We start from the raw sequence: 23,989 nt of genomic DNA on the forward strand, positions 1-23,989 counted from the left end.
GTGTTGCCTCTGAAAGTGGATCACTTGCAACGGTCGGAGTGCATGATGGCTCATTCCCGATGTTTACCATCCAGTGTGATCTTACGTGTTTACGGACATTCAGCCTGTGTGTAAAGATCGGTGTAAGGTCGATGCAAAGCGCACATGGATCTTACGTTATAAGGAGACTGTTGCAATAAACTGTGTGCGCACACCTGATTAGAAAGTGTACTTCGATCAAAAAAATCATGGTGCATACCCGAGCTCTGTGGAAGATAAAGTATCTCTACGATGACGGTATCCTTGAGATCACTAATAGTTGAACCCGCTGAACTTCGTACTCCGTAGATAAACTGACGTGTCTGCTATGATTATTCAATTTAGTGTCAAAGATCTGCTGCACCTACCATGCCAAGAAGAGTAACTTGTAAAATACTTAAAGCCATGTTCTTAAACTAATGGTTTAGTAGGCCAGAAATTTGTACTAACCAAAGGATAATCCCACGATTGACAGTGTAAACAGTGAGCCTCGAGAGGAGACCCCCCGTGCTTGGTTTTTGCGTCATCAGCTTGTTTCAGTAGGGCTATCTTTCTCAGTCTGGCTTACATTTTATGTCCTGTTCTCGAGCGGTGGAAACTCCATGATAAAATCACAGCAACGTAGATATCGACCACAAGTGGAGTAACTGTTTGAAGAACTCCCAAGGACTGATCAGGCAATTAGCAAGAAGAATCTGTGATTGCATCGTAGAACGTACACCAACACGCCCTAAAGCGCTGCTGACGTCTGGTTTAGCATATCTGTAATTCATTGTCAGTATGAAGCATGGATAGTCTCATCACCATCGACACGTACAATTCATATACTATGGCTATTCCAGCATTTGCATCAATTGAGAGCATTCAATGAGCATACATTCAGGCCACTTGCCTATGTTACTTGCTTTCAACAAGTAGTCGAGTTAGTTCAGTCCATAGGCATAACACACAACATACCAAGGGAGACTAATGAAAGTAGCATTCCGATCACTACCAGATGTGCCCGATACCATGTTTCTGTTCCGGGAACTTGAGGCTTGACTAGTCAATCGGGTGGTATCTAAAATGGAATAGAAACATACGGGTATAGATGTTATGAAGATAAAATTAATAATTAAAAGTTCATCATTGGATCATTGCCAGGGAGTCAAACTTCAAACCTCAAACATACCCTTGGACGAACACCACTGTGAGATACTTCAATCCATTCTGTAAATTTACGCACTAAACCAGAAGGGCACAAAACATACTCCAAGTATATTCTGGACCTAAAAATAACATAACAAGGATAAGTATGACAATTGCACACAAGTCAGCTTGATACGTACACCAACCCATCTACAAATCAATCAGCATGAGATCTCTTGCCTATTACATGTCCATCTGAACAGAGCATGTAGATATGCCACTTACACTGTGATAGCAGATAGGCCAATTACATCCCCGTGATTCTGGATTAGATAGAACCAGAACATCTACTCCGAAGTCAATGCATCAAACATATATTGTCATGTGTCTAGACATACCTCCCCATCCCCAAACGCCTTTGCAGTATCAAGAAGGCTGGTGCAACAATTTATTTTTACATTCAATTGAGATAATATCAGACGAACAATAGACCTGCGACCTGTGAGAGGAGATTCTAGTAAACAAATACTCTCAAAGTCACTCGAATGGCATACCAAAAATTTTATTGAGAGCCGATCTTGAGAGTAGTTCCGTAGGTAATATATAGTCTGCCCAATAGTGCCTCCGTATATGCTACGCATTACATTGTCAGTTACTACTCAGAAAAGAATTATGACAGTCACCATTGACGTACAGGAAGAAGAAAAGCATTCCAATGAATATAGGGCCTACTATGATGTTGACAATATCAATGATGGGGTCAGCCATGTTGGTCCAGATGCGTGAGAATGAAAGTGAGAGTCTGAAAATCTCAGGCGAGCATAGACAGCGAGTGCTAGATTTTATGCCACTCGCAATCCTGTGATCAAAGTCATCGCCTCGGAAGACACCCAGGTAAGCAATGTCCGAGCCAATTCATGTCTGAGGAGCCCAGACCACAATATAGTCATAAATAGTCATCTTGTTCATCACCATCACACAACTCTAACCACGTACGGAGGAGATATGCCGCCATTTAAAAGCGCTTGCAGTATCAATGGTCAAATGTATCTCTTCCTTGGCACCATCCCTGAATATGTGGATACCATGAATATACTTCCATCTAGCATACGGGCGGTGAGATAGCATAGTGACAACATTTCCTGATCTAAGTCGCGATAAGCTGCAAGTAACGACTTTCTTCAAGGTCACAATTTGCTCGTTCATCGAGCCAGTCAAAAATGTATTGCATTCTGATCAGAGAAGAGAATAATTAACATACCCCGGATTTGTAATGGCAGAGAATGTGCCTTTAAACAAACAAATACAAGTCCCTAAATGTCGTTCGTAGCACAGTTCAATAACACCAAGTACAGCCTCGCTTCGAGTACGTACTTATGATAATCTGTCAAAGGGACCAAGACGCATCAGCATCTGCTCGGATCGAAATGGTGGCAAAAAAACTTACGAATTCGTTCCATTCAAGACAGTTGACTGTCACATATACCTGTAGGCTAAGCTTGAGTATTCAGCAAATCAGTTCGGTCATTTTTTAAGACTAAGACTCAAGTTATCTCTACATACGCGGTCCGCGCACATAGCCAACCACTCGATAGCCTTGACGATAGCCGACTAGTCAACAAATCCCATTGTAGAGCAGCAAGATGAATAGAAAATGCGACTCATACTTGAAGTCTAGAGTCAGAAGGCCTGCCAGTGTGCGGGCAAGGGTCGTTCGTTGTGGGGGGAAGATATATTAGCAAAGGGCAAGTCACATGATGCTCGACCCGATATAGAGGCCTACGCATGCTACCACCAAATACTACCGCACTACACATCATGTATCATACCTACTCAGTCCGCCGTGAAAGCCATCTAGAGAGCCAGAATATCTACGAGACCCCCGTCCGACACCGGCTGGCATAATAGCTGCCACCCACGCCCGCATTACTTGGGACGGACCGCGTCGCGCAAGGCCAGCAGCCGGTCGTCCGTGCAGTCCACAAGAACATAGGTCTCGTCCTACTCCAGGCAACACAATCGACACACACGACACTCGTGAAATCCAAGGGGAAACACCCTTCGCAGTTACTCGACAGCAACGGGGTAATCACCGTATAGGAGCCGGGTCAGCGCACGCCGGTCGTCGTCGTCGTCGATCCGAAGGTATTGGCGGAATTATAACGGTTTGGCAAGAGAGTGGCTGCGGCTGGGAACGCACACTCGTCGCCCTGCCAGGAACGGGACGTGCACTGTGGCAAGTACAGTGTCATGATCCTATGTCTCTACGGCTCGCTCAATCGCCGCCACCAGCACACTGACCGACGCAGTCGTCAAGGGTAGCCGCAGATCGAAGGCCACAGGGACGGGCAGGTGCGTCAATATATGCTGCAGGTCGCCGGGCTACGAGGGTTGACCCGTCAGAGCCAGCAAGCGTACCTCCGCGAGGACCGCGTTCGGGAGGGGGGTCATCTGTCCAGGACACACAGAAGGTACCGCAGGGGGGCAGATCACCGTCCCGGAGTAGGGGACAGCCAGCGGGGACCGTGTGTTGAGGCCCAGGCAGCAGTGATAAGAGGTTTGCACCGCAACCAGGTCGTCCGTCGCGGCCACGCGCGCATCCAGGGCAACCTCGCAGACCGCAGTGAGATGTGGGCCCACAAGTGCAGATTACAGCTTGCGTAAGACAAGTGGCAGGCAACACCCCGACGTAGGACTCCACAGATAGAGCAATATTCACCAGTCGACGAGTAAGAAATCTGCAGCGCTTCCTACAGCATTTGACGTCCGAAGATGCATTTCCTGAGGAAGAGGTCGATGATGAACAATAAAACAATACGTCTGAGGATCATCAATTAGGATCTCTAGACGCACGACAAGCCAGTCGGAGAGGTCGTCCCCTGCACGTACAACGTACCGGATCCGCACGTATGGCATCCGGAGCCGGTCAAGGAGGGATCCGGCGAAATCCATGCCGCTCAACTTCGCCCACAGTGCGGCCCGGCCGACAAAGGGGAAGGCGTTGGACAAGTCGACAAAGGTGACGTAAAGCGGGCGGCGTGCTGCACGAACCTTCTCAATTGCACAGCGCAGCACGAACGCGTTGCTGGAAGACCTCTTCGACTAAGCCAGATATATTTAAAGGAAGGGGTTGACAACGGTGAGAGAAATGAGGTATACAACGGCGTCACGGTAGAGTTATCACTGACTGCGGCATTTACATCAAATCTCTCCTACATATATGGCTTAATCGGTATGAGGATCAAATCATAGAGGTAGATTGTATGGTCATGTAGGACAGGAGATAGGTGTCGCCTCTGAAGATGGATCACTTGGAATGGTCTGAATGCACGATAGCTCATTCCCGATGTTTACCGTCCAGCATGATCGTATGTGTCTGCGGACATTCAGCCTGTGTGTAAAGGATCGGTGTAAGGTAGATGCGAAGAGCACATAGACTTTACGTTATAAGGAGACTGTTGCAATAAACTGTGTGGTCGCGCCAACTCAGAAAGCGCAATTCAATCCGAAAAATCATGGCGCGTACCTGAGCTCTGTGGAAAATAAAGTATGTCTAAGATGACGGCATCCTTGGAAGTATCACCAGCTGAATCTGGTGCTTTGTAGAAATACTGATGCGTCTGCTATGATTCTTCAATTTATTGTCAAAGATCTGTCGCACCCACCATGCCAAGAAGAGTAACTTGTAAAATACTTAAAGCCATGTTCTTAAACTAATGGTTTAGTAGGCCAGAAATTTGTACTAACCAAAGGATAATCCCACGATTGACAGTGTAAACAGTGAGCCTCGAGAGGAGACTCCCCGTGCTTGGTTTTTGCGTCATCAGCTTGTTTGGTAAGTTTGTCTTTCTCAGGGTGGCTTACGTTTGATGTCCTGTTTTTGAGCGGCGAAAACTCCATGATAAAATCACGGCAATGTATGTGTCGGCCACAAGTATAGTAATTGCTTGAACAAGTGCCGTGGGCTGATCAGGCTATTAGCAAAAGCTATCTGTAAGTGCATCCTAAAACGTACATCGATATGCTTTAAAGCGCCAGGGATATCTGTGCTGGTATATCTGCAATTCGTTTTTAGTATCCATGAAGCATGGATGATTTCATCACCATCGACACGTACAATTCATATACTACGGCTATTCCAGCATTTGCATCAATTGAGAACATTCAATGAGCATGTATTCAGATCACTCACCCATTGCACTTGCTTTCAACCAGAACCAGTAATCAGGTCAGTTCAGTCCATAGGTGTAATGCACAACGTACTGAAGGCAACTAACGAAAGGAGGATTCCGATCGCTGTCAGATATGCCCGATACCATGTCTGTGTTCCGAGAACTTGAGGCTTGATTAGTCAACCGAGTGATATAAAAAGTAAACATACGGGCATAGATGTTATAAAGATAAAATCTAATCATTATAAGCATCATTGAATCATTTCCAGGTCAAACTTCAAGCCTCAAATATACCCTTGGACAACTAGCACTGTGGAATACTTCATGTAATCCACTGTATCAATTTATGCACTAAACTGGAAGGGCGAAAAACATACTGCAAGTACATTCTGGACCTTGAAAGAACATAGAAGGATAAGTTTGTCGATTGTACATAAGTTGGCTTGACACACGTACACCAATCAATCTACAATCGATCAGCATTCCCATTATATGTCTACCTGAACGGGGCATTAAGATATGCCACTTACCTTGCCATAGCAGATAGCCCAGTTTCATTTCCGTGATTCTGGACCAGATAGGACCAGAGCACCTACTCCGAAATCAATGCATTGAACATATATTATAATGCCTCTAGACACACCTGCCCATCCACAAATGCCTTTGCAGTATCAAGAAGGCTGGTGTAACAGTTTGTTTATACAATCAATCAGAATAATGTCAGACGAACAATAGACCTGCGACCTGTGAGAAGACATTCTAGTAAATAAACTTCATTTGTGTTCTCAAAGTCACTCAAACGTCGTACCAAAAATCTTAATGAAAGGCGATCTTCAGAGTAGTTCCGTAGGTAATATATAGTCTGCCCAATAGTGCCTCCGTATATGCTACGCATTATATTGTCAGCGACCACTTATAAAAGAATCATGTCGGACAGTCACTAATGACGTACGGGAAGAAGAAAAGCATTCCAATGAATAAAGGGCCTAGTACGATGCCGAAATTAACAATGCTGGAGTCAGCCATGTTGGTCCAGATGCGTGAGAATGAAAGTGAGAGGCAGGAAATCTCAGGCGAGCATAAATAGCAAGGAGTGCTGAATTTTATGTCACTCGCAAGCCTGTGATCAAAGTCATCGCCTCGGAAGATACCCGGGTGAATGATATTCTTGCCAATTCATGTCTGAGGACTCCACGCCACAATGTAGTCATCTTGTCCATCATAACTCTCGAGGAAATATGTATGCTGTCATTCAAAAGTGCTTGCCGAATCAATGGTCAAATCTATCCCTTTCTTAATACCATCCCAGAATACGTGGATACCATGAATATAATCACCTCTAGCATACGGGCGGTGAGATAGCATAATGACAACGTTTCCTGATACTAGTCGCAATCAGCTGTGAGCGACGACTTCGTTCACTGATCCAGTCAACAACATACCGCATTCTGGTAAATCAGAGAAGAGAATGATCAAGGTATTTAGTATTTGTAATGACAGATATGTGACACAAGTCAGACAAAAATAAGTTCCTAGACATTGGCCGGAAGGCACTTCGATGATATCAAGTACAGCCTCGTTTCGAGTACATATCTATGATAATCTGTCAAAGGGGCCAAGACGCATCAGCATCTTCTCGGGCTGAGATGGAGGCAGAAATTGCTAGCGAACTCGTTTGATTCGAGATAATTGACTGTCAAACACATCTGTAGGCTCAGGAAGTCCATCGCAGGGGTCGTTCGTCGTGGGAATAGCCACGCGCATACTTTAGCAGGAATTAGCGCTAGCTGTCTAAAGCTGAGACTCAGAGCGACTCTACAGACATTGACCGGCGCAGGTTCCTGGCGTTCTGAGCTCTTTGTTTCTCCACTCGGACTACTGGTGCACGAACATACTCTCCAACCTCAATTGCCCTGAACGGTCGCCATTTCCATTCTGACAGCAGTCGGTCCTCACGCGATGTCTAGAGGTCTGAGTCGCGTACTTTCTCCTCGCCAGCTAGCGAGGCTGCAATGGCACAGTGCGACTGCAGGTACGTATGGACTATGAGTCTCGTTACTCTGCTAACATGATGTACAGGGCAACGTTTGCAGCTGCGTTTCGCGTCAAATATGCAGCAGTCACCCCGACCATCTGGACATGCCCATCCACCACCACCGGCCACGCCCCGCCAAAATGACCCGTCAGGGTCTGCTTCTGACTTCACTGGTCTCCAAGCGCACCTCGACACGGTGTTCTCGCCACTCAAGTTCCCTCCCGAGCTCGCCGCCCGCATCCTGACGCATGCTAGCCATCCTGATGCCCTACAGCGACACAACGCACGACTCAGTTTTATAGGTATGTTTTGGCTCCCTCCACACTCACATTCTCCCAGTGTTCAAATCTCGTTCGCTGCCCAGGTCGACGCGTTCTACAGTCCTACCTCATGCTTTTCCTGCACAGCTCGCCCGAACTCGACCCGTCACAAGACTACACGCTCATAACAGAGCGTGCCTTGAACACGTACATCCTCGGCGAGTACGTCGCGCCGCGGTGGTCCCTCGGGAAGGTGCTCAGGTGGGTGCCCGTCAACATTGGGCCGCTCAAGGCCGGCATGGTGGAGAAGGAGGGCGTCGCGAGCGTCGTCGAGCGTCTCAGCCCGTCCGCCGGGCACAGCATCGGCCTGTATAAGGTGCAGGGCGGCGCCGTCGAGGCCCTTGTAGGCGGTGTCTTCCACCAATTTGTACGTGTCCCTGGCTGTTCGGCGGCGCCTGACCACACTGACTCCGCTCCGCGCAGGGCGGCAATGTCGCGCATCGGCTGTTCCACACGCGCGTGCTTCCTCACATTCTCCTGCCAGGGTCGCCTGATGGTCTGCGTGATGCATTCCACCCACATGCTATGCAAATTTGCGAGAGCATGGGCGGGCTCAATGGCGACCTCTTGGGTACCTTCAAAACGGGCTCGGAATCATCTTGATTATGCTATGTCACGTCGTAATATCGTTCATAATGTTATAGATGCAAAAATACAGCACACTGGCAATATGAGAGCACGCGCTCATTGCTGAGGACCTCTGTCACCATTCAGTACCCAAGTCAAAGCCATTCGATCTTCCCAATTGCAGACTTTATGGCCGGAAATCTCCTTCCAAATGCAGACTCGAGACCGAGTTGAACGCATCATATAATATCAACATTGGATAGGTACAGACGGCGGCATGTGGGAGAACAAAACGATAGCTAGAGAACAAATCGACTAAGCATTTTAGACAACGGCCTGATCGTTCTGACCATTGCGACAGCTCCGGGCACTTGCAACAGACGAGTAAAGAGCAGAGAGCATATGTACGGAAGAAAAGAGAGCATATAGGGATGTCTACGAAATCGCACAGCATGGACATAATGTACAAAGGGGGTAGAGGGAGTAAAACAAGGTGGCTCCCGATTATCTTACTGCCGCATATACGCCTGAGGGGCCGCTGGCTGAGGAACCGGTGCGGGCAGCTCGTGCTGCATGAACGACTGCCACGTCTCCTGCAAGCTGTACGTGTGCTGCACAGGCAGTATCGCCGGTGGCCGCGGCTGCGGGGGCAGAGCCATCATCTGCGGATAGTGTTGCTCCTGGGGCTGCTGTTGATACTGGACATGCATCTGGCTCATGCTCGGATGCCTGCTGAGGCTCGGGACAGGTCGGTACTGGGTCTGCTGTGGTACGGCTTGGGCAGATTGCACAGGCTGCATTGGTGGCATGGATTGTATGGGCTGCACCGGCTGTGTAGACTGCACATTGTTGTGGTAGTCGGGTTGGTAGTTATGATACATCGGCTCGTCGGATGGCACTGGTGCCTGCGCGGACGGCGGGACGCGCCAGAGCTCCGAGCGCGGGGGCTGTTGGTGGGTGGCGTATCCCGGATGGGTGTCGGACGCAGCAGGCGCAGGGACGCCATGCGAGTAGTACTGTTGCTCGGTGGTGGTGTGGGGAGGGTCGTATGCAGGATAGCCGTGCGCCGGATCAGGATGAGCCTGCTGCTGGAATTGCTGTGAGTTAACCGGAACGAGCTGCGAGGCGGGGTGCGCCTGGTGCACGACCTGCGGCGGAGGCGGAGGGGGCGGCATAGACTCATGCGCAGGAGTGTTGTACCACTGCTCATGTTGTGGGCTATCATACTGCGGCGGACTTTGATACTGCTGGTGTTGGCGTTGTTGTTCGTGCTGTATTTGCTGCTGCTGCTCCTGGATCTGCTGCTGATGGTACTCGCTCGGCTTCTGGCTCATATAGTACGTGCTCATGCTGCTGATTTGTGCATCGAGCTCGCCGTTAAACGCGTGCATCTGATCAACGAGCATCGGATGCACCGAGTTACCATACGACTCCAGCGCGGGGAATGTCTCCCCTGCCGTGATTGTAGGAGACTCTGAGCTGCGCCCTGAGCCAGAACCCGTGGTAGATTCGGGCGAGGTGGGCGTAGTCGACGATGCACTTGCCTCTGTAGGCCGCCGGCGCGAAGCAGAGCGGGCGCGCAAAGGCTTATTCGACCTTGTAGCGACTGTACGCGTGCGCCCACTGAAGATAGAGAGCTCGTCAGGCACAGTGCCGGCCGCTCGCGACGTGAAGATATCTTGCACAGGCCGCCCCTGTGTATATGTATGATATGCCTTGTCATACAGACGTCGAATAATGGGCTGCATCGACAAAGATTGATGGCAAATATCGACGCAAAATGAAAGGGCGCACCAAAAACTTCACGGCGCGTCCACCTAACTGGGCGGCCTTATCAAACAACTCGCGCGCGAGGCCAAGCTCTCCCAGTGCCGCTTGGGCCGTTTTGGTGGTACCACCGTGCGTGACAACCGAGGCTAGCATCACCGCCGACGAGAAACCATGCGTCCATAGCACCCAGAATCTTGCAATTTGCACCGGGAACATATTGAATTGTTCGCGGATGCTCCCCAGCAGTGCACATGCACTGCGATATCCGGCGAGGAAGGAAGGCGCATACTGGCTTCGAAGGGGGTCCATCGGGTGGTCCTGGAGCGCTTGCGCGAAGAAACATCGATGAACATATAGCAATGCTGGATGAACACCGATGCAACATATCGTCAGCTACCCTACATCATGTTCATACAACAGGAGAACAGTAGACTCACTCAGATGGAGGTAATTGATGGGCATGAAATGCGACATCGTTTGCGAAAGTCCTGCACCTTGGGGTGGCTGTCCCTGCGCATACTTCGGCATCGTCATATCCCGCAATTTCCGATCGAGCTCAAGAATAACAGTATACTTCGGCGCACGCGACGTGAGTGTGCCTTGAACAACCTCTGCGACACACTCTTTACCCCACCGTGCCTTCCAAGCGGGGACTGAGACATCCGTCTTCAGCAACTAAACAATACTCGGCATACGACATACGTACAGCTCGGTTGCGGGGTGCCGTCGTCCGCCATGGTCTCGTTGGGGTCTGCAGGAAGCTCCGTGTCCACGAATGGAAGCGAGAAGGTCGGGAGGCGACCCGTAGCAAGTGCCTGGATGTCATCAGCACCGCACTACTAGCAATGGATAGCGCATATACTCACTTGCCAGCAGTCAGTAATGAACAATTCCCAGAAGAGTGCGCGCCGTTTTTGCACCTCCGCGGGAGCGAGTTTCCAACGTGCACAGTCTCGATCTGAATGCAGACATCAGCAGCACGATCGCGGATAGATCAGGTGGCCAGCACTAACGCAAACCAATCTGTAGATGACATATCATTTCGATCATCAGAGTGCGGAAATATCGGAAGATCGCTTGGTATGCTTACACTTTGCGCTAGCTTTGAGCTCAGTCCCATTAGAGCCCACGTACTCTCGATACTGTTCTCGTCTGCCACCAAGCCCTATAAACACACAGCACATCACTCAGCTACCCCACACCTTCCCATATGCGCACATACCTGGTAGATCGCCATAAGACTCAAGGTTTGCACCGTTACAACACTGGGTGGGCGTTCTAACACAGGCTCCACATTTAGCGCAGCCCTCGTCAGCTGGAAATATCGCTCCGCCTCCTGATTATGTGGTGCCGGTGGAAGCGTCTCATCTGTCAGTGCCCCAAAGCAAAATATTACAAACAACAGTGCAAGATCATGGGACGACCCGCCGCCTGCACGGTTCTGCGGCAAACCAAAGGCAGCCGCAGACGAGGACAGCGCCGCGCCTGCCTCGATGCTGCCACTGCCATTTCCCGCACCGGCATCCCGAAACTCAACAGCGTCGGGATAGAAGAGCGGGAGTACCTCTTCCACAAGTTGCCGGCGCGTTACAGCACCAAAAAACCACGGCGCCTGCTCGAGATAGAGGTCGCACAGCTGCGCGGCACGTGGCCACGGTGGAAGATGCTCTTCTATAAGTTCCTGCATGTCCTCTGCAATCACATTGGATGGTGCGGAGGGGAAGGACGTCGTAAGTCGAGTGAGAGCAGCGGGGAGGTGATTTCGCGAGCCATGCGGGCGCGTGACGAGAGGCGCAGCGTGCGCCGGGGATTCGTCCTGTAAGAGAGCATCGGTAAGAGGAAAGATAGTGTGAAGAGATATCTGCACGCACAAGAAGAAGACTCTGGGGCGAGAAGCAGAAGCAGGGTGAGATAGAAAGCGAGGCACGGAAGAGGGGAAGTAAGCAGACACACCTCCGAACCCGCTGATCTCCCATAGAAGGTGGCTGCACCGTCATCGCGCACAGCGAGCGTGCCAAACGCGTCGATATACTGAGACTCTTCGACCTTTGTCTCGGAGCCTTCATCTGCATCCTCAGCTAGACCAAGCGCGCTTGCGGCAGAATGAAGTTCGAGACCGGACTTGATTTTAAGAAGGTCGCGATTCATGAGGGGATGGGGATCACGAGAGACACTCGAGTGGGTGATGGCAAGTGCGTCCTCGAGTTGGCGGATGCGGTCGCTCATTTCTGCGATTTTGCGGTGGAGGCGATCCGTGTCTGCAAGGATGAATCTAGAGAACAGGTGAGCAATACAAAGAAGGTTGGGATGCTCATACGTGCCTGGTGCCCTGGCCAGTGGTGAGACTGCCATTGGGACATATGGAGGCGCAGCCTCTGCGCTTGCACGACGAACAGGGGACTGTTTTGTCGCACTTGAGCTTGAGACGGCGGCATTCTGCGCAAGATATGGCACCCCTCGCGCGCTTGAACTCCTGGTCCTGTGCTCTGGCAGTGCGTTCCTTGTCGTCCTGGCGGGGACGGGCAGAGGAGGGCATGACGCTGAGCTAGAAGCAGAGAGGGGTCGAGCAGCGCAAGGACAAGAGCGGCTGGCGATGCAGCCTATGCGGCGTGGGACGCACGTCGGGAGTGGATAAGAGAAAAGGAAATAGTGTGCGAGGAGAGGCGAGGACAGAAATGCCAGGGCAGACAGCCAGTCCGATCCATTGCGCACTGTCCACGGCCACGCCCTTCTTATCGACGCCCGGCATCACGTAATCCTCCTCGGCTAGCCCCGCCCGCCCGCTCGCTGCCTCCGTCCTCGGTCCCGCTCGGCCCAAAGTGGTCCCGCGCGTCCTAGCGGACTCCGTCCGTCATTTCCCTTTTGCAGCGCAGTGCACATCCCCGTCGCCCGTCCTCGTGTCGCGCCGCTGATGCCCTGCAGTGGCAGTCTCGCCTCAGGTGCACAGCAGCTTGACAAACGGAAATCTCTTTCCCCCTCCTGCTTCGGAATCAAACTCCACCCGAGCAACCTCGCACACAGGGTACGCCAGAGGTGCGCCTCTTCCTACCTCGGTCCGCCAGTGCGTCCTGCTGAAACTGGCATCGCCGACTGTCCTTTCAGCGGTGCTAGTCGTCGCTCGCACTCCCAGTCAGTGCAAGAAACCGACATCCACGACTTGTGCACCTGCACTAATTCCGTACAACCAATCTCCCTGCGAACTCGGCAGGAGCTAGCTCTTCCCCGCCATCAGTCTGCGCTAACCACTATGGTTGCAACATAACATTACCGGCCCTCACGGCCGCGCTGTATCCTTTTCGGACTTGTCCAGCATCAATTTATGTGGTCAAGTCCGGTGCACGCCGCGCACTCCGATTGACGATGCCCTCGTATGGCCCCCGAAGACGAGATCAATGGCAGGGAAGCCTGTTGGCTATTTTGCCCATGCCTGTCACTCGGAGCTCGGCTCACCGTGAGCACCACAGAAAGTCGAGTCGGAACTGCTTAACGACTCACAAGAAGAAATGTCTCCGCTCTCAGATCGAGATGACACTCTGTTGGTGTTACATATCCACCCCATATCTGATGTATCTGCTACACCTTTCTGTGTATTTGAAACACGCTGTGAGTCAGTGACTCGTGAGTGCGGTATAGATGAGCGGACGGCAAGTCAAAGCACCAAATTGGTGGATTTGGCACCGGCCACATCCTGAGCGCCTCAGGCAATTGATAAATTTCCTATTAGCCTAAAACTCAGCTTCTTGAATGCTCTCTCTGAGAATCTGGGGGACCGGACCGGCAAAATGGCTCAATTGCAATCAACAAGCTAAACAAATGCGGCTCGCCAGCTTGAACTTGACTTGGGGCAGGGAAGGTCCTTGTCACTTGGAAGACCGACCATTCAAAAGCGCGCGCTCACTCAAATTCAGAGGGAGGAAAAGTCACGTGAAGTGCACGATATTCAAACTGTACCGCGCCACCGAATCCAAGCAGTCCTAAACAAAGACCTGTCCCGCTGGCTCAAAGTGGCTGCGCATGCCGACTCTGAAGGTTTGACTAGTTGACTACTCGCCCAAGTTGTTCGCAGTGACGCTCACGTTGCAGCGATGTCGTCTTCTTTGTCGCTATCAATGACTTCGCATGCACTGCGGAAATTTTACTGGTCCACGCAGAACTCTCACTCTCTTTCCTAGTTTCTCCGATCTCTCCGTTGGTAACCCTGCTGAGGACTTTCTGTCATGGAATTGAATTTCGAAATCCGAGTTACACTTATTTTCTGCCGCCGAGTTACTTATGAGCTTGAACGCACACTGTGCGGCTACCTGCTTCTCTGCGGAAGACCTGTCAGCTCGTGCAAGCATTAGTCAAACATGCACATCGGGATACTCTCAACGCCAGATTGGCGTCTTGCAATTGTGGACAGATGACTCCTCCCTCAGTCTGACCTTGACTTTAATGCATGACTCCAAAACCGCCCAGATTAAAGGGCAATTTCTTCGCCCAATCAGATGCTTTCCAAATGTTTCCTCCCATCAATTAATATCTCGGTTGTGAAGGGGCTTCCTTTTCGATTAAGTACAAGACGTTTCCAGCCCAGCCAGAAGGCACCGCTTGTCCAGCCGCTCCGTTATTGACGTCCAGATAAAGAATCGACTCTCACTGCCAGAGCCTCGATGGGAGTCTGCGAATTGGCACGAGATTCAGCCATGGCGCCAGGCGCGTGAGCCATTCATTGTACCCCGTCACGAGTGCTCACTTCCGTCGGACGTTGTTCCTTCGGTCGTCTTCTATCCGTTCAGATCAGGTCTGGCGCCAACATGGCGCCCTCGTCATACGGACGCCATCCCCCGACAATCGACGTTGATCTATCAACACGTGTTGAACACGCCAGGATAAGCCCCCACCACACGCCTTTACAACGCTTCACGATCGCATTCGCGGGAGAGCGCTGTAAAAGCCGCAGGCCGCCCCCGCACGACGTGGCCATGGTTTACGTCGCCCAGACCTTTGTTCTCTTCTGCCTTTGTCGTGTTGACATAATTTGCTACCCGGGCACACAACGTGTCTGCGATGTTTCCCCCGTTCGAAGATGAGGGCCGGTAAGTACCTCTTGCGCTCGCACTGTCCTCAGCATCACCGCGAACCGAACCCCACAGTGACGAGTATCCGTTTCCCCCAATGGATGCGGTCGAGCCGTCATCCTCCTCTAGCGACACGCTGCCGTCCGCGCCCTCGCGCTCCCGCAGCACTCAATCGCGCTCGCAACGCTCCACACAGTCGCCTGCGCCTCGACAGTCTCGCCCACACGCGGCGCATGACCGCGAGCACCTCAGCGGGAGGGCGAAGCTGCTGTCGCGGCTGATCTCGCGCGAGGAGCGCGATGCACAACACTTGCGCGGCGTGCTGCTCACCGCGACGGAGCGGCTCGAGGGCGAGACGCGCCGCGCGGACGAGGCGGAGCGGCGGGCGATTGAGGCACTGACGCGTCTGCGGCAGACGCGCGACGCGATGCAGCTCGCGCAGGCGGACGCAGCACGCGCGAACGAGGAGGTGCGTTTGTATAAGCTCCGGTTGGAGGAGGCGCAACGCGAGATCCTGCGAGCACAAGACATTGTCAACCAGCTGGAGCGGGATAAGGTGGACGCAGAAGCGGAGGCGGCAAGGGCAAGGTCATTGGCGAGGCGGTACAGGGAGGAGAGACTCATTACAAAGGCGCGTGAGGAGGGGAGGAGAGAGGGGTTTCAAGAGGGCCTGTCGAGAGGAAAGGATATGGGATACTATGAAGCAAGGAGAGTTGCTCAGCGGGAGGAGCCTAGGGGATATCCTCGTCGTCCTGTGATGGTGGAGGAGTTCCCGGAGGAAGAGGATGAACAAGAGCGAGGGCAAGATGAAGAAGTTGATGACGATGAAAGTGGCAGTCAGCCCGAGGTGATTGTGCCCATTCCTCGTTCTCCGCCCCAAGGCTCCTGGCGCCCTCCCTCTCGGTATGTCCAAACACAGCTTTCGGGGTCTGAACACGAGCTCAATTGCCATAGCCTCACAGATAGCAGGGCCACTCAACGAAGTCCGCCTAGAGTCCAAGTGAACAATACCTCTACCACTGAGTCAACTATTGCCGCGCCCTCGCCAAGACACCCTTCTTCTCGCCCACCACGAGCAACACCTGAACCCATCCCCGTACCAGATCCTGGCCTCAGTCGCTCGCGCGCTGACATTTCAGCAGGTCCAGTTCCGTCATACAGCACCGTTACCTCTGCATCGCACCCTCCAGTAGACATTCCGCCGGATAACTGGATTCCATACATGGACCGCGGCAACACTATCCTGATGCCGCCCCCACATGAGCTTTCACGACCTGTTTCCCCAAGTTCGCCAAGTCTATCCACCAATCCGACCCTACCCGTCCAACAGCAACGAGCGTCCTCTGGGCAGTCTGGGCAGTCCGTCCGAGCGCGTGACTATGCCTATGCTGCTGGATTTATCCCGGCCCAGGGTGTCCCAGCGACTCGGTCGCACCTAGACGCCCCGTTTTCCCCCCAATCACGGACATCAACTAACATCTCAATCTCGCAGTATGACCTCGTCAGCACGCGCACAGGGCGTGTGGCGGGAGGTCTTCGAAGCGCCGCAGACGCGTTAAACGGCCTCCGCCAAGTGATTAGCACACCAGGGTCGTCCAGGGCTGGAAAGCAGCGCTCAGGAACACCGCAGCAGGAGCCGCCCCCCGCGCAGAAGCAGGGACAGAGAATGGAGCGGGAGGACGTGCGTTTTGTCTGAATTTCATTGTGCTGTGCTGAATATCTAACCCCGTTTAGCGTCGAGTCATGTCGCCTCGCGGACCTCGTCCGAGAGAAGACTTGCCTGTAGACAGCTCTTCTGAGTCTGCTCCGTCTCGCCCAACGACCGCCCGAAGGCAGAGCTCAGGGACCGGCAGTTCGTTCGAGCGGCTGTTCAAGAAGCGCTACCAGAAACGAAAGTCGGGTAGCAGTGGAGGCGTCCCGGACATCACAGTGGAGTCCCCGGTACGCCGAGACATTCGTGCTCCTCTACTGATTTATGAGCGTTCTCATTTCCGTCTGCAGTCGAATACAACCGGGTCTCGTGGGTCGACTGCTGTGACTCAGCCCCACCTTCTGAGCCCAGAATTCTCGCACCAGCCCTTGCCCGGCGCAGGGCCGGAAGACATGGGTGCAGAGGGAGATCAGCGTACCTTGCCTCCGCTGCCCGAGTTTGACTTCAGGACGCCCGACGTGGTCCCACTTCCGGATGGACAGCTGCCTGCTGGCTTTGTGCAACTTACCCCTGTGATGCAGGTTGCCCCTGCGGGACGGGATCCTGTGGAGGTGTACGACCATGGTGCAATGAGGGCGACGCCAAAGCCCGCTGCAAACCCGAAATTCAGCCCCACGTATGAGATGGCCCCGATTCCTCCAGGTGTCGTCTACCCGGACCCTCCGAGACGAAGCATGACACCACATGAGGCTGTTGGTGTACCGCTCCCACCTTCTCCGCCTCGGACAACCAGCCCTCGCGGAAGGGGTGGAAGTCTGAGTGGCCACTTGTCGCCACTATCGTTGAACCTGTTCTCTCCTCTCAGGCTATAATATTGGACCATGATTAGATTGATATTTATTGCATGCAGTAAGTGACTGTTCATATGATCAACCCGGCCATGTAGCTTTAGTATCATGTCATGCTGTCTTGATATGTGCTGTCTGTATTGTGTAATTGTACCCGTGTGTTTCCACGTTTGCGCACGGATCACTGGGTTTAGCATTTTCAAGTACTCGGTGAGTCCTCAATCTTGCTTCTCTAAGGTACCGGAGTTACGGGAAAATTTATATCCGGGCTTGGACTGATTTAACAAACAATCACATGATTTCAATATCTCATCGCATTCTCTGCATGGGAAACTCAAAAGATGCACTACCCAAATGCGACGCGCATACACTCCGAGAACTGAACTGATCACTGATGTTTTAAGGTGCTGCAAACTCACAGAGTCTATCTAGGAGTTCGAAGGTGGGTGGCACGACTTAGCTTGGAACGGATGGATCTAACTCAGCTGTAAGATATGTTCTGAGATGGGAGCATGAGCGATGTTCAAAAGTTTGTATGATGAGGCTGTACACGACATAGAAGATGATGAAGCTAAGTGATCCGTGCTATGCTGCGAGTGATTGCATCCGACCTATCCCTAACTACTAGTAGCGCATCTTTCTCGGGAGGCGACCACTGCATAGGGTTACTGTGGTGCCCATTAGAGCTATCATCGTGCTATCAATCCGCAAGGTGAGCACAACTGCACCAGTCAGCCGAGATGGCCGACACTTCGTAAGGTTTTGAACTTCCAGCTGGTTCGAGTTGATCGTCTCGCCTCGCCGACAATGCTGCTAAGGCTATGTTGTACCTGCACGCGAGCTCTCGTGCACCACTTCTTATTGTACTAATCCAATGCACCATCGGTGAGATACTCACTGGATTGTTTATGAGATCGTTGTCCACTGGCGTGTGCGTGTCACAACATCATCTCAAGGTACGTAATGCGGTGGACGGTGGCCGATGGTATTGTTGTGATCGCTAGCGCAATACAGCCCGCGGAATGTACTAATCTCACTTGAACTTCGTTTCAATCTTGGAATCAGTATACATGAGGTCCTGAAGCTCATGACAGCAACGGTATGGCCGGTACGTGACACGTTGGACAATTGGATCATACAGCATCTAGTTACTTTCTGGGTGGGGCGAGGACTTGGAAGAGAGATGATGAATCTGTGCATTTGCGTTCTATCTTCAGACACATCTGTTGATATGCTGTTTAGATGTGCTGGCTTGCGCATAGGCTTTGTAGCCATAGGTACTTGACTTATCGGAAGGCTCTGGCGACACATGATTCCTATGCCTCAACTCGGGTGCTGTACCGCCCAATTCTGTGGAAGAGTTCTCATGATGAATCTGTTACGACACTCTGGAAGATAGATTTCGTGTGTCCAAAATCTGCGAGTTCTCTCACAGATCCCAGTTCCATGGGCCATACATGTTGCTGTCTCTGAATGGTGTGACTGCCAACTACGTGATCAAGATTCAGCATATAACAGAATGTTTACTTATGTCGTTCTGCACTCTAGAATGTCCTCCTTTGGCGCTCCCAATGCCTCCGCTTCTGGCATATCCGCCCTGGTTGCTGGTATCGAGGCCATCGAAAGGCCTATATTTATAGGAATACTAGTCTCGAACATGTACGTGCCAATGATCTATAGAAGACGACTGACGGCTATATGAAACCCTAGATTGTATGGTGTCAACCTCGCTCAAACAGCGTACTATTTGCGAAACTATCCGACCGATCGCCTTAGCATAAAGTTGATGGTGTGTTTATATGCTTGATTGCTTCGTAAACTTGCAACAATGACACAGTAAATCTATCCAGGTATTAAGCTTGATGTATGAGATGCATTCTTCTGTGTCTACCTCTAGAGCTAACTGAGCTCAAAAATAGCCTTCTAAACACCTTATTAGCTTGTGTTTACGGCGAGGTGAAAAAAAAAACAATCATCTCATTCACGCATGTTGTTGATTGGAAGATAGATGCTCTGGTATTACCTTATACAATGTCGTGTCAATTTAAGCCTCACTGTTACTCTACCAATGTAAGAGGGTAACATGAAAATTTGCTATTGCGAGTGCTGACACACAATATGTTTGACAGATCTTACGGTGTATGTTCTTAAAATGGATTGGGAATTCTAATTTGACAATTACTTCTTTATGCCTGTAGCTCCAAAATATGACGACGGTATGTGTTATGTATGTGAACCGTCTAATCTCATATTCATAAAATGACGCAGTGGACAATTATACTCATTGTACAAGGGTCCAGTGATCTATTTTCTCTAATCCACCGCGATCTGACTATAGCAAGGCTCTCAGGTTTTACCTTTGCAACATTTATAGTCGTTCGTCTTCAGCCTATACTCGAAGTGTTGAATGATTAAGAAAACGATTTTAGTCCTTCGCATCTGTGGGAGATGGCGTCAGCTAGCCGTAACAGCGATCGGAGTGACGCTCTCTCTGGCAGCATTTTGTTCGTTAGCCCCTTTACTTTAAGATTACATGCGGGTTCTGATATGAATGATAGTTTGCGGTATAGGTAGACGATAGCTAAAAATTTGCTCTTCATTCCTCATACTCACCGTTCGTGTTGATAGAAACTTTGCGTGATATGTGAGTAGAAGTCCCGTTGATCCATTGATCAGTCCTATCACCTACTGATCATTGTCACTTCAAGATATGTCACTGCGAACGCGACTTCCGAATCGGACCAGCCTGAGCAGACTGCGGTTCGTTCTGTTTAGTACGGGTCGTGAATGAATTTGATACGATTGCAAGTATTCTATGCTCAGGTTATAGGTCCTCTCCAGACATCATTGATCGCCGCGGCCGACCTCTATCTTGTCGTGGTCTTGTCTTGGATGCTTCACCGGTCTAGAAATGGATATAAATCGTAAGTCATGTGTAACTGAGGTTGAGTGGACTGCGACGCTATCATACACACTATTAGCACAGCGAATCTTCTCTCTACCTTAATCATTTCCTCCGTAAACCGTGGCATCATTCTTTTGTAGGCGTTCCTTATTCGCAGCTCAATTGCTTGTCCAGGCCCGGGCTTACTACGCTGTTTACCATAGAATTTTGCAAGTTGCCAACCTTGTACTTGTGAGCCCGTTATCTACACAATTATCCACGGCTTAGATGTTGAACTTCCTGCCGTAGTATCTCAAAAGTCTTCAGGGAAATGCTGCTGGTGATTCCATGCTTACAAATGGCGACGTAACTATTTTGCTCCTGCAAGGAACTAGTGAGTATTTTCATTATCGTGTTCGACTATCGGAAAATTGTAACGGGATTCGTCTTAGTCTACTCCAATACTATTCTCATGTCGTGCGTGCACTCTCTCCACGTATCATCATCACCTTCGCATTCAATAACCATGAGTTGTGCTAGTTTGAACATTCGACGACACATCAACGCGCCAGTGGATTTGGACAACTCATTGACCTTGAGCCCTGCAAGAGCTCATTTGGAAGATGCAGACATAGCACTACTTGATCTGCCCCCAGTAGCTGTTTGTCATTCGAGAAGGATGTAGTAGTCTATCGTAAGATACTGGAGACAATGCTGACTTCTTGTTTCTTGTTGGCGGATATATGGTAATCGTGTTCAGATTGACGCGTGTGCGTGGGGGGGGGACGCAGCGTATACTGTTTGAAAGTACTATTCATTGCCCTTAGAGTGTACAAGACGCGTTGAAGTCAGATAATCTACCGTCAGGGGATTCGCCCTGGACAATTGTGCTAATTTCTGGTAAGATGGACTTGGCCATGTACAACCGAAACAACACTCGCAAATTGCCCGCAGCGAAATAATCCCACATTTGCGATTGTTGGTGAGTACAAATGTCAGTATATCCTGTGTCAACGCTAGAACCAGAGAGGCGAGCAGGAATATGCAAGGCGCCACACGCGAGAACTTTGTTTATAGCATCGCCACTCCTATTTGCTCACTAAATTATCACATCGGCGAAGACAGGGCGGTGGTCGCTAGCTAAAACACCATCATCTGTGAGAGATGAACCAACCTTATACGAATTCGCAGTCCTGCATCGTGTCAGTTATACAAGTGGATCCACGAGCTAATTAAATGTGCTCACCATCCCCCGTTACTCCCGCCAAAGACAAAGTCTACTCTCGTGAAGACCGACGGGTCTCCCGGCCTATTAAAACCTGTGAACGTGGCAAAATCGCCCGATATGTGCATGCGCGGAGTCTCCGCTTTCAGGTCCTGCATGATGAACTGCGGGAACGCGTCGGGAGGCACTGCATACTTCGCTTCGAACGTTGAATCAATAGGTACGGGCGGAATGTGACCAGTGATAATTTGATAAGCGCCCGAATCATAGCCCGTGGCAGCACTATTGAAGTCGCCCGTGACGAATACGGGGCCACCGGACGTGTAGGCTTCGTAACGCGCACGGGTGAGCAGGAGCGAGGCAGAGAGTCGGCGCTGGCGATCGGAACGCTCGTCAAGATGGGTGTTGATGAGCGTGAAAGTCTTCGTAGAGTTGGTGACAGTCGTCGTGGTGAATCGAGCTACTTCGCAGACACGGAACGAACCAGCATCAGGGTATTTAGATGGCTCGAATGGAAAATCTCTAGAAATGAGTCAAAATGAGCCGGCTTGGCTTCCAACATGCGGTGATATCAATGGGACGCACGACAACCAGAACGAGTCATGGCTAATTAGTTTGAACTGTGTCCTAAAGAATCGGGTTGTATGTGAGTATAGGCCCGGTAGCACAGCCTGATGAGGCTTACTTCTTGTAGAAAATTGGACAAAACTCGCCACCCTCAGCGCCGTCGTCTCGCCCCACACCGAGCTTAGTTATGGTTGTCAGACTAGACTCTCCATGTCATCAGATAGACCTACTCACCCATGCCCACTCATCCCCTAACAACTGAGCTAGATCCTTGACCTGCCTGATAAGAGCCTCTTGAAAGCCTGTTGTGGATGAACTTCACGTATTTTCACCCCCAGTAAAATTCTTACCAATTAACGCAGGCCCCTCACTCAACAGATGCTGGGCTACTTTGATTCGCCTTGAGCTCCAGGGCTGTTCGCCAGTCTTAAACAGGAAGCGCGGACTTGTCAAGGGGTTAGGCAGCGCATCGATGGATTGTTGAACAGTAATATTGTCCGGTTGCGAATCGTAGCGCAGGTTGTATGATGCTATCCGCATTGGTCCAACAGTAGGTACTTTGTGGCCTGGCTTGTAGAACAAGAGAAGCAATGCGATGAGCAAAGCAGTATAAACCTTCGGCATTCTCTCGAAGATGGAGGCTCGGTGTGAGTTTGGGAAGCGAGCAAGGACTAGCGGTCGGGGAATAGCAAGACATACATACTCTCTGGATATGTAGGATCAACTCCGGGACCTCAGAGATGTATGTTCACCGTTGGAGTTCAAGCTGTCGCTATCATCGGAAGTACACGAATCGCGGCGCGTCGAGAAGCGCTACATAAATCTCCAAAACTCCTGGATTTCTCAACTGTCCCGCTACTAGTACGATTCCAAATAATGTTGCGATCCGTGTTCTGCTACGAAGTAGTATACAAAACCTCAAGGCTACGGAGGCTGTCGTTCATCCGCCCCACAGCTGGCAACAAGGCTCAACGGCTCAACGGCTCAACGGCTCAACGAAGCCTGCTCAACAACTTGAAATCCATCACCTATATCTACATCGGTTCTACTCCGAATAGCGCACTCATCTCATATGAAAACGCAGTCTAAATTCTCCTTAAAATCGACGAGGGATCTTCTCACATGCTTTTCTAGTTTCCTTCAGCCTCTAGCAGCATCGCCGCTGTCCTGACTGTCAGTATTCTTGCTTCCACTTCCTGAACCTCGTCCTCGTCACCATCAGCACTATCTGCATAAACTGACGTAAGTCTGCGATAGTTGTGCTTCATAATGCAGTCAAGATTCTCGGACAAGAAATATCATGGCATCAAGATCGACGATTTACCAAGGATGGCTAGGGGATATAAACCAGAAGGCGAGGTAGTTAATTTGACATAAGGTTTCTAAACTCTAGATAACAAGAAGTTCAATCAGCCGTACCTTCAAATGAAACCGACTGTTATAAGCTTATAGAAAGACTGAAAATCAACCTTGGTCCTAAGAACATCTAGAAAGACTTGCTCAATATTCGCAATAGCACTGGGCCCACTTTGAATGCATATCAAAACGACTGCACACTGAGTTCCTCTTAGACTCTGAGCTAGTGGTCTTTATGGTATGAAGCAGTCTGCATGAGCGAATAAGGAAGCCTGATTGATGCAAGCACTTCGACCTAGCAGAGTGATAAGAGAAGAGCACAGCACACACTGAATTTTGAACGGAGACCCTGGAGTCGCAAAGTAACTGCAATGCAGCCAAACAAGCT

At 50.7% G+C, this 23,989-nt stretch overlaps 5 protein-coding genes across 5 annotated transcripts; 2 read left to right on the forward strand and 3 right to left on the reverse strand.

Moving 5' to 3' along the window:
• Positions 1–1,235: 1,235 nt before the first annotated feature.
• Positions 1,236–1,914, reverse strand: FIBRA_01377 (uncharacterized protein; the record flags this gene model as incomplete). The annotated part of the gene is made up of 7 exons (XM_012323252.1): positions 1,236–1,286; positions 1,347–1,356; positions 1,432–1,493; positions 1,545–1,581; positions 1,632–1,645; positions 1,701–1,779; positions 1,841–1,914. 7 exons carry the CDS (start codon positions 1,912–1,914, stop codon positions 1,236–1,238), a joined length of 327 nt encoding a protein of 108 aa, XP_012178642.1.
• A 5,363-nt stretch (positions 1,915–7,277) lies between these two features.
• On the forward strand, positions 7,278–8,276 carry FIBRA_01378 (uncharacterized protein; the record flags this gene model as incomplete). Its single annotated transcript, XM_012323253.1, has 4 exons — positions 7,278–7,350; positions 7,398–7,655; positions 7,718–8,040; positions 8,097–8,276. 4 exons carry the CDS (start codon positions 7,278–7,280, stop codon positions 8,274–8,276), a joined length of 834 nt encoding a protein of 277 aa, XP_012178643.1.
• A 473-nt stretch (positions 8,277–8,749) lies between these two features.
• On the reverse strand, positions 8,750–12,546 carry FIBRA_01379 (uncharacterized protein; the record flags this gene model as incomplete). Its single annotated transcript, XM_012323254.1, has 11 exons — positions 8,750–9,982; positions 10,035–10,372; positions 10,448–10,663; positions 10,717–10,825; positions 10,877–10,968; positions 11,024–11,033; positions 11,101–11,175; positions 11,233–11,826; positions 11,882–11,893; positions 11,964–12,282; positions 12,425–12,546. 11 exons carry the CDS (start codon positions 12,544–12,546, stop codon positions 8,750–8,752), a joined length of 3,120 nt encoding a protein of 1,039 aa, XP_012178644.1.
• Positions 12,547–15,059: 2,513 nt separating this feature from the next.
• FIBRA_01380 (uncharacterized protein) lies at positions 15,060–17,593 on the forward strand (the record flags this gene model as incomplete). Its single annotated transcript, XM_012323255.1, has 5 exons — positions 15,060–15,088; positions 15,146–15,973; positions 16,025–16,751; positions 16,805–17,011; positions 17,072–17,593. 5 exons carry the CDS (start codon positions 15,060–15,062, stop codon positions 17,591–17,593), a joined length of 2,313 nt encoding a protein of 770 aa, XP_012178645.1.
• Positions 17,594–21,695: 4,102 nt separating this feature from the next.
• On the reverse strand, positions 21,696–22,869 carry FIBRA_01381 (uncharacterized protein; the record flags this gene model as incomplete). The annotated part of the gene is made up of 5 exons (XM_012323256.1): positions 21,696–22,200; positions 22,264–22,305; positions 22,364–22,425; positions 22,480–22,547; positions 22,596–22,869. 5 exons carry the CDS (start codon positions 22,867–22,869, stop codon positions 21,696–21,698), a joined length of 951 nt encoding a protein of 316 aa, XP_012178646.1.
• Between the last annotated feature and the right edge of the window lie 1,120 nt (positions 22,870–23,989).

The sequence above is a fragment of the Fibroporia radiculosa genome (assembly GCF_000313525.1).
Source record: "Fibroporia radiculosa TFFH 294 genomic supercontigs, scaffold608, whole genome shotgun sequence".
NCBI classification, from domain to species: Eukaryota; Fungi; Basidiomycota; class Agaricomycetes; order Polyporales; family Fibroporiaceae; genus Fibroporia; species Fibroporia radiculosa.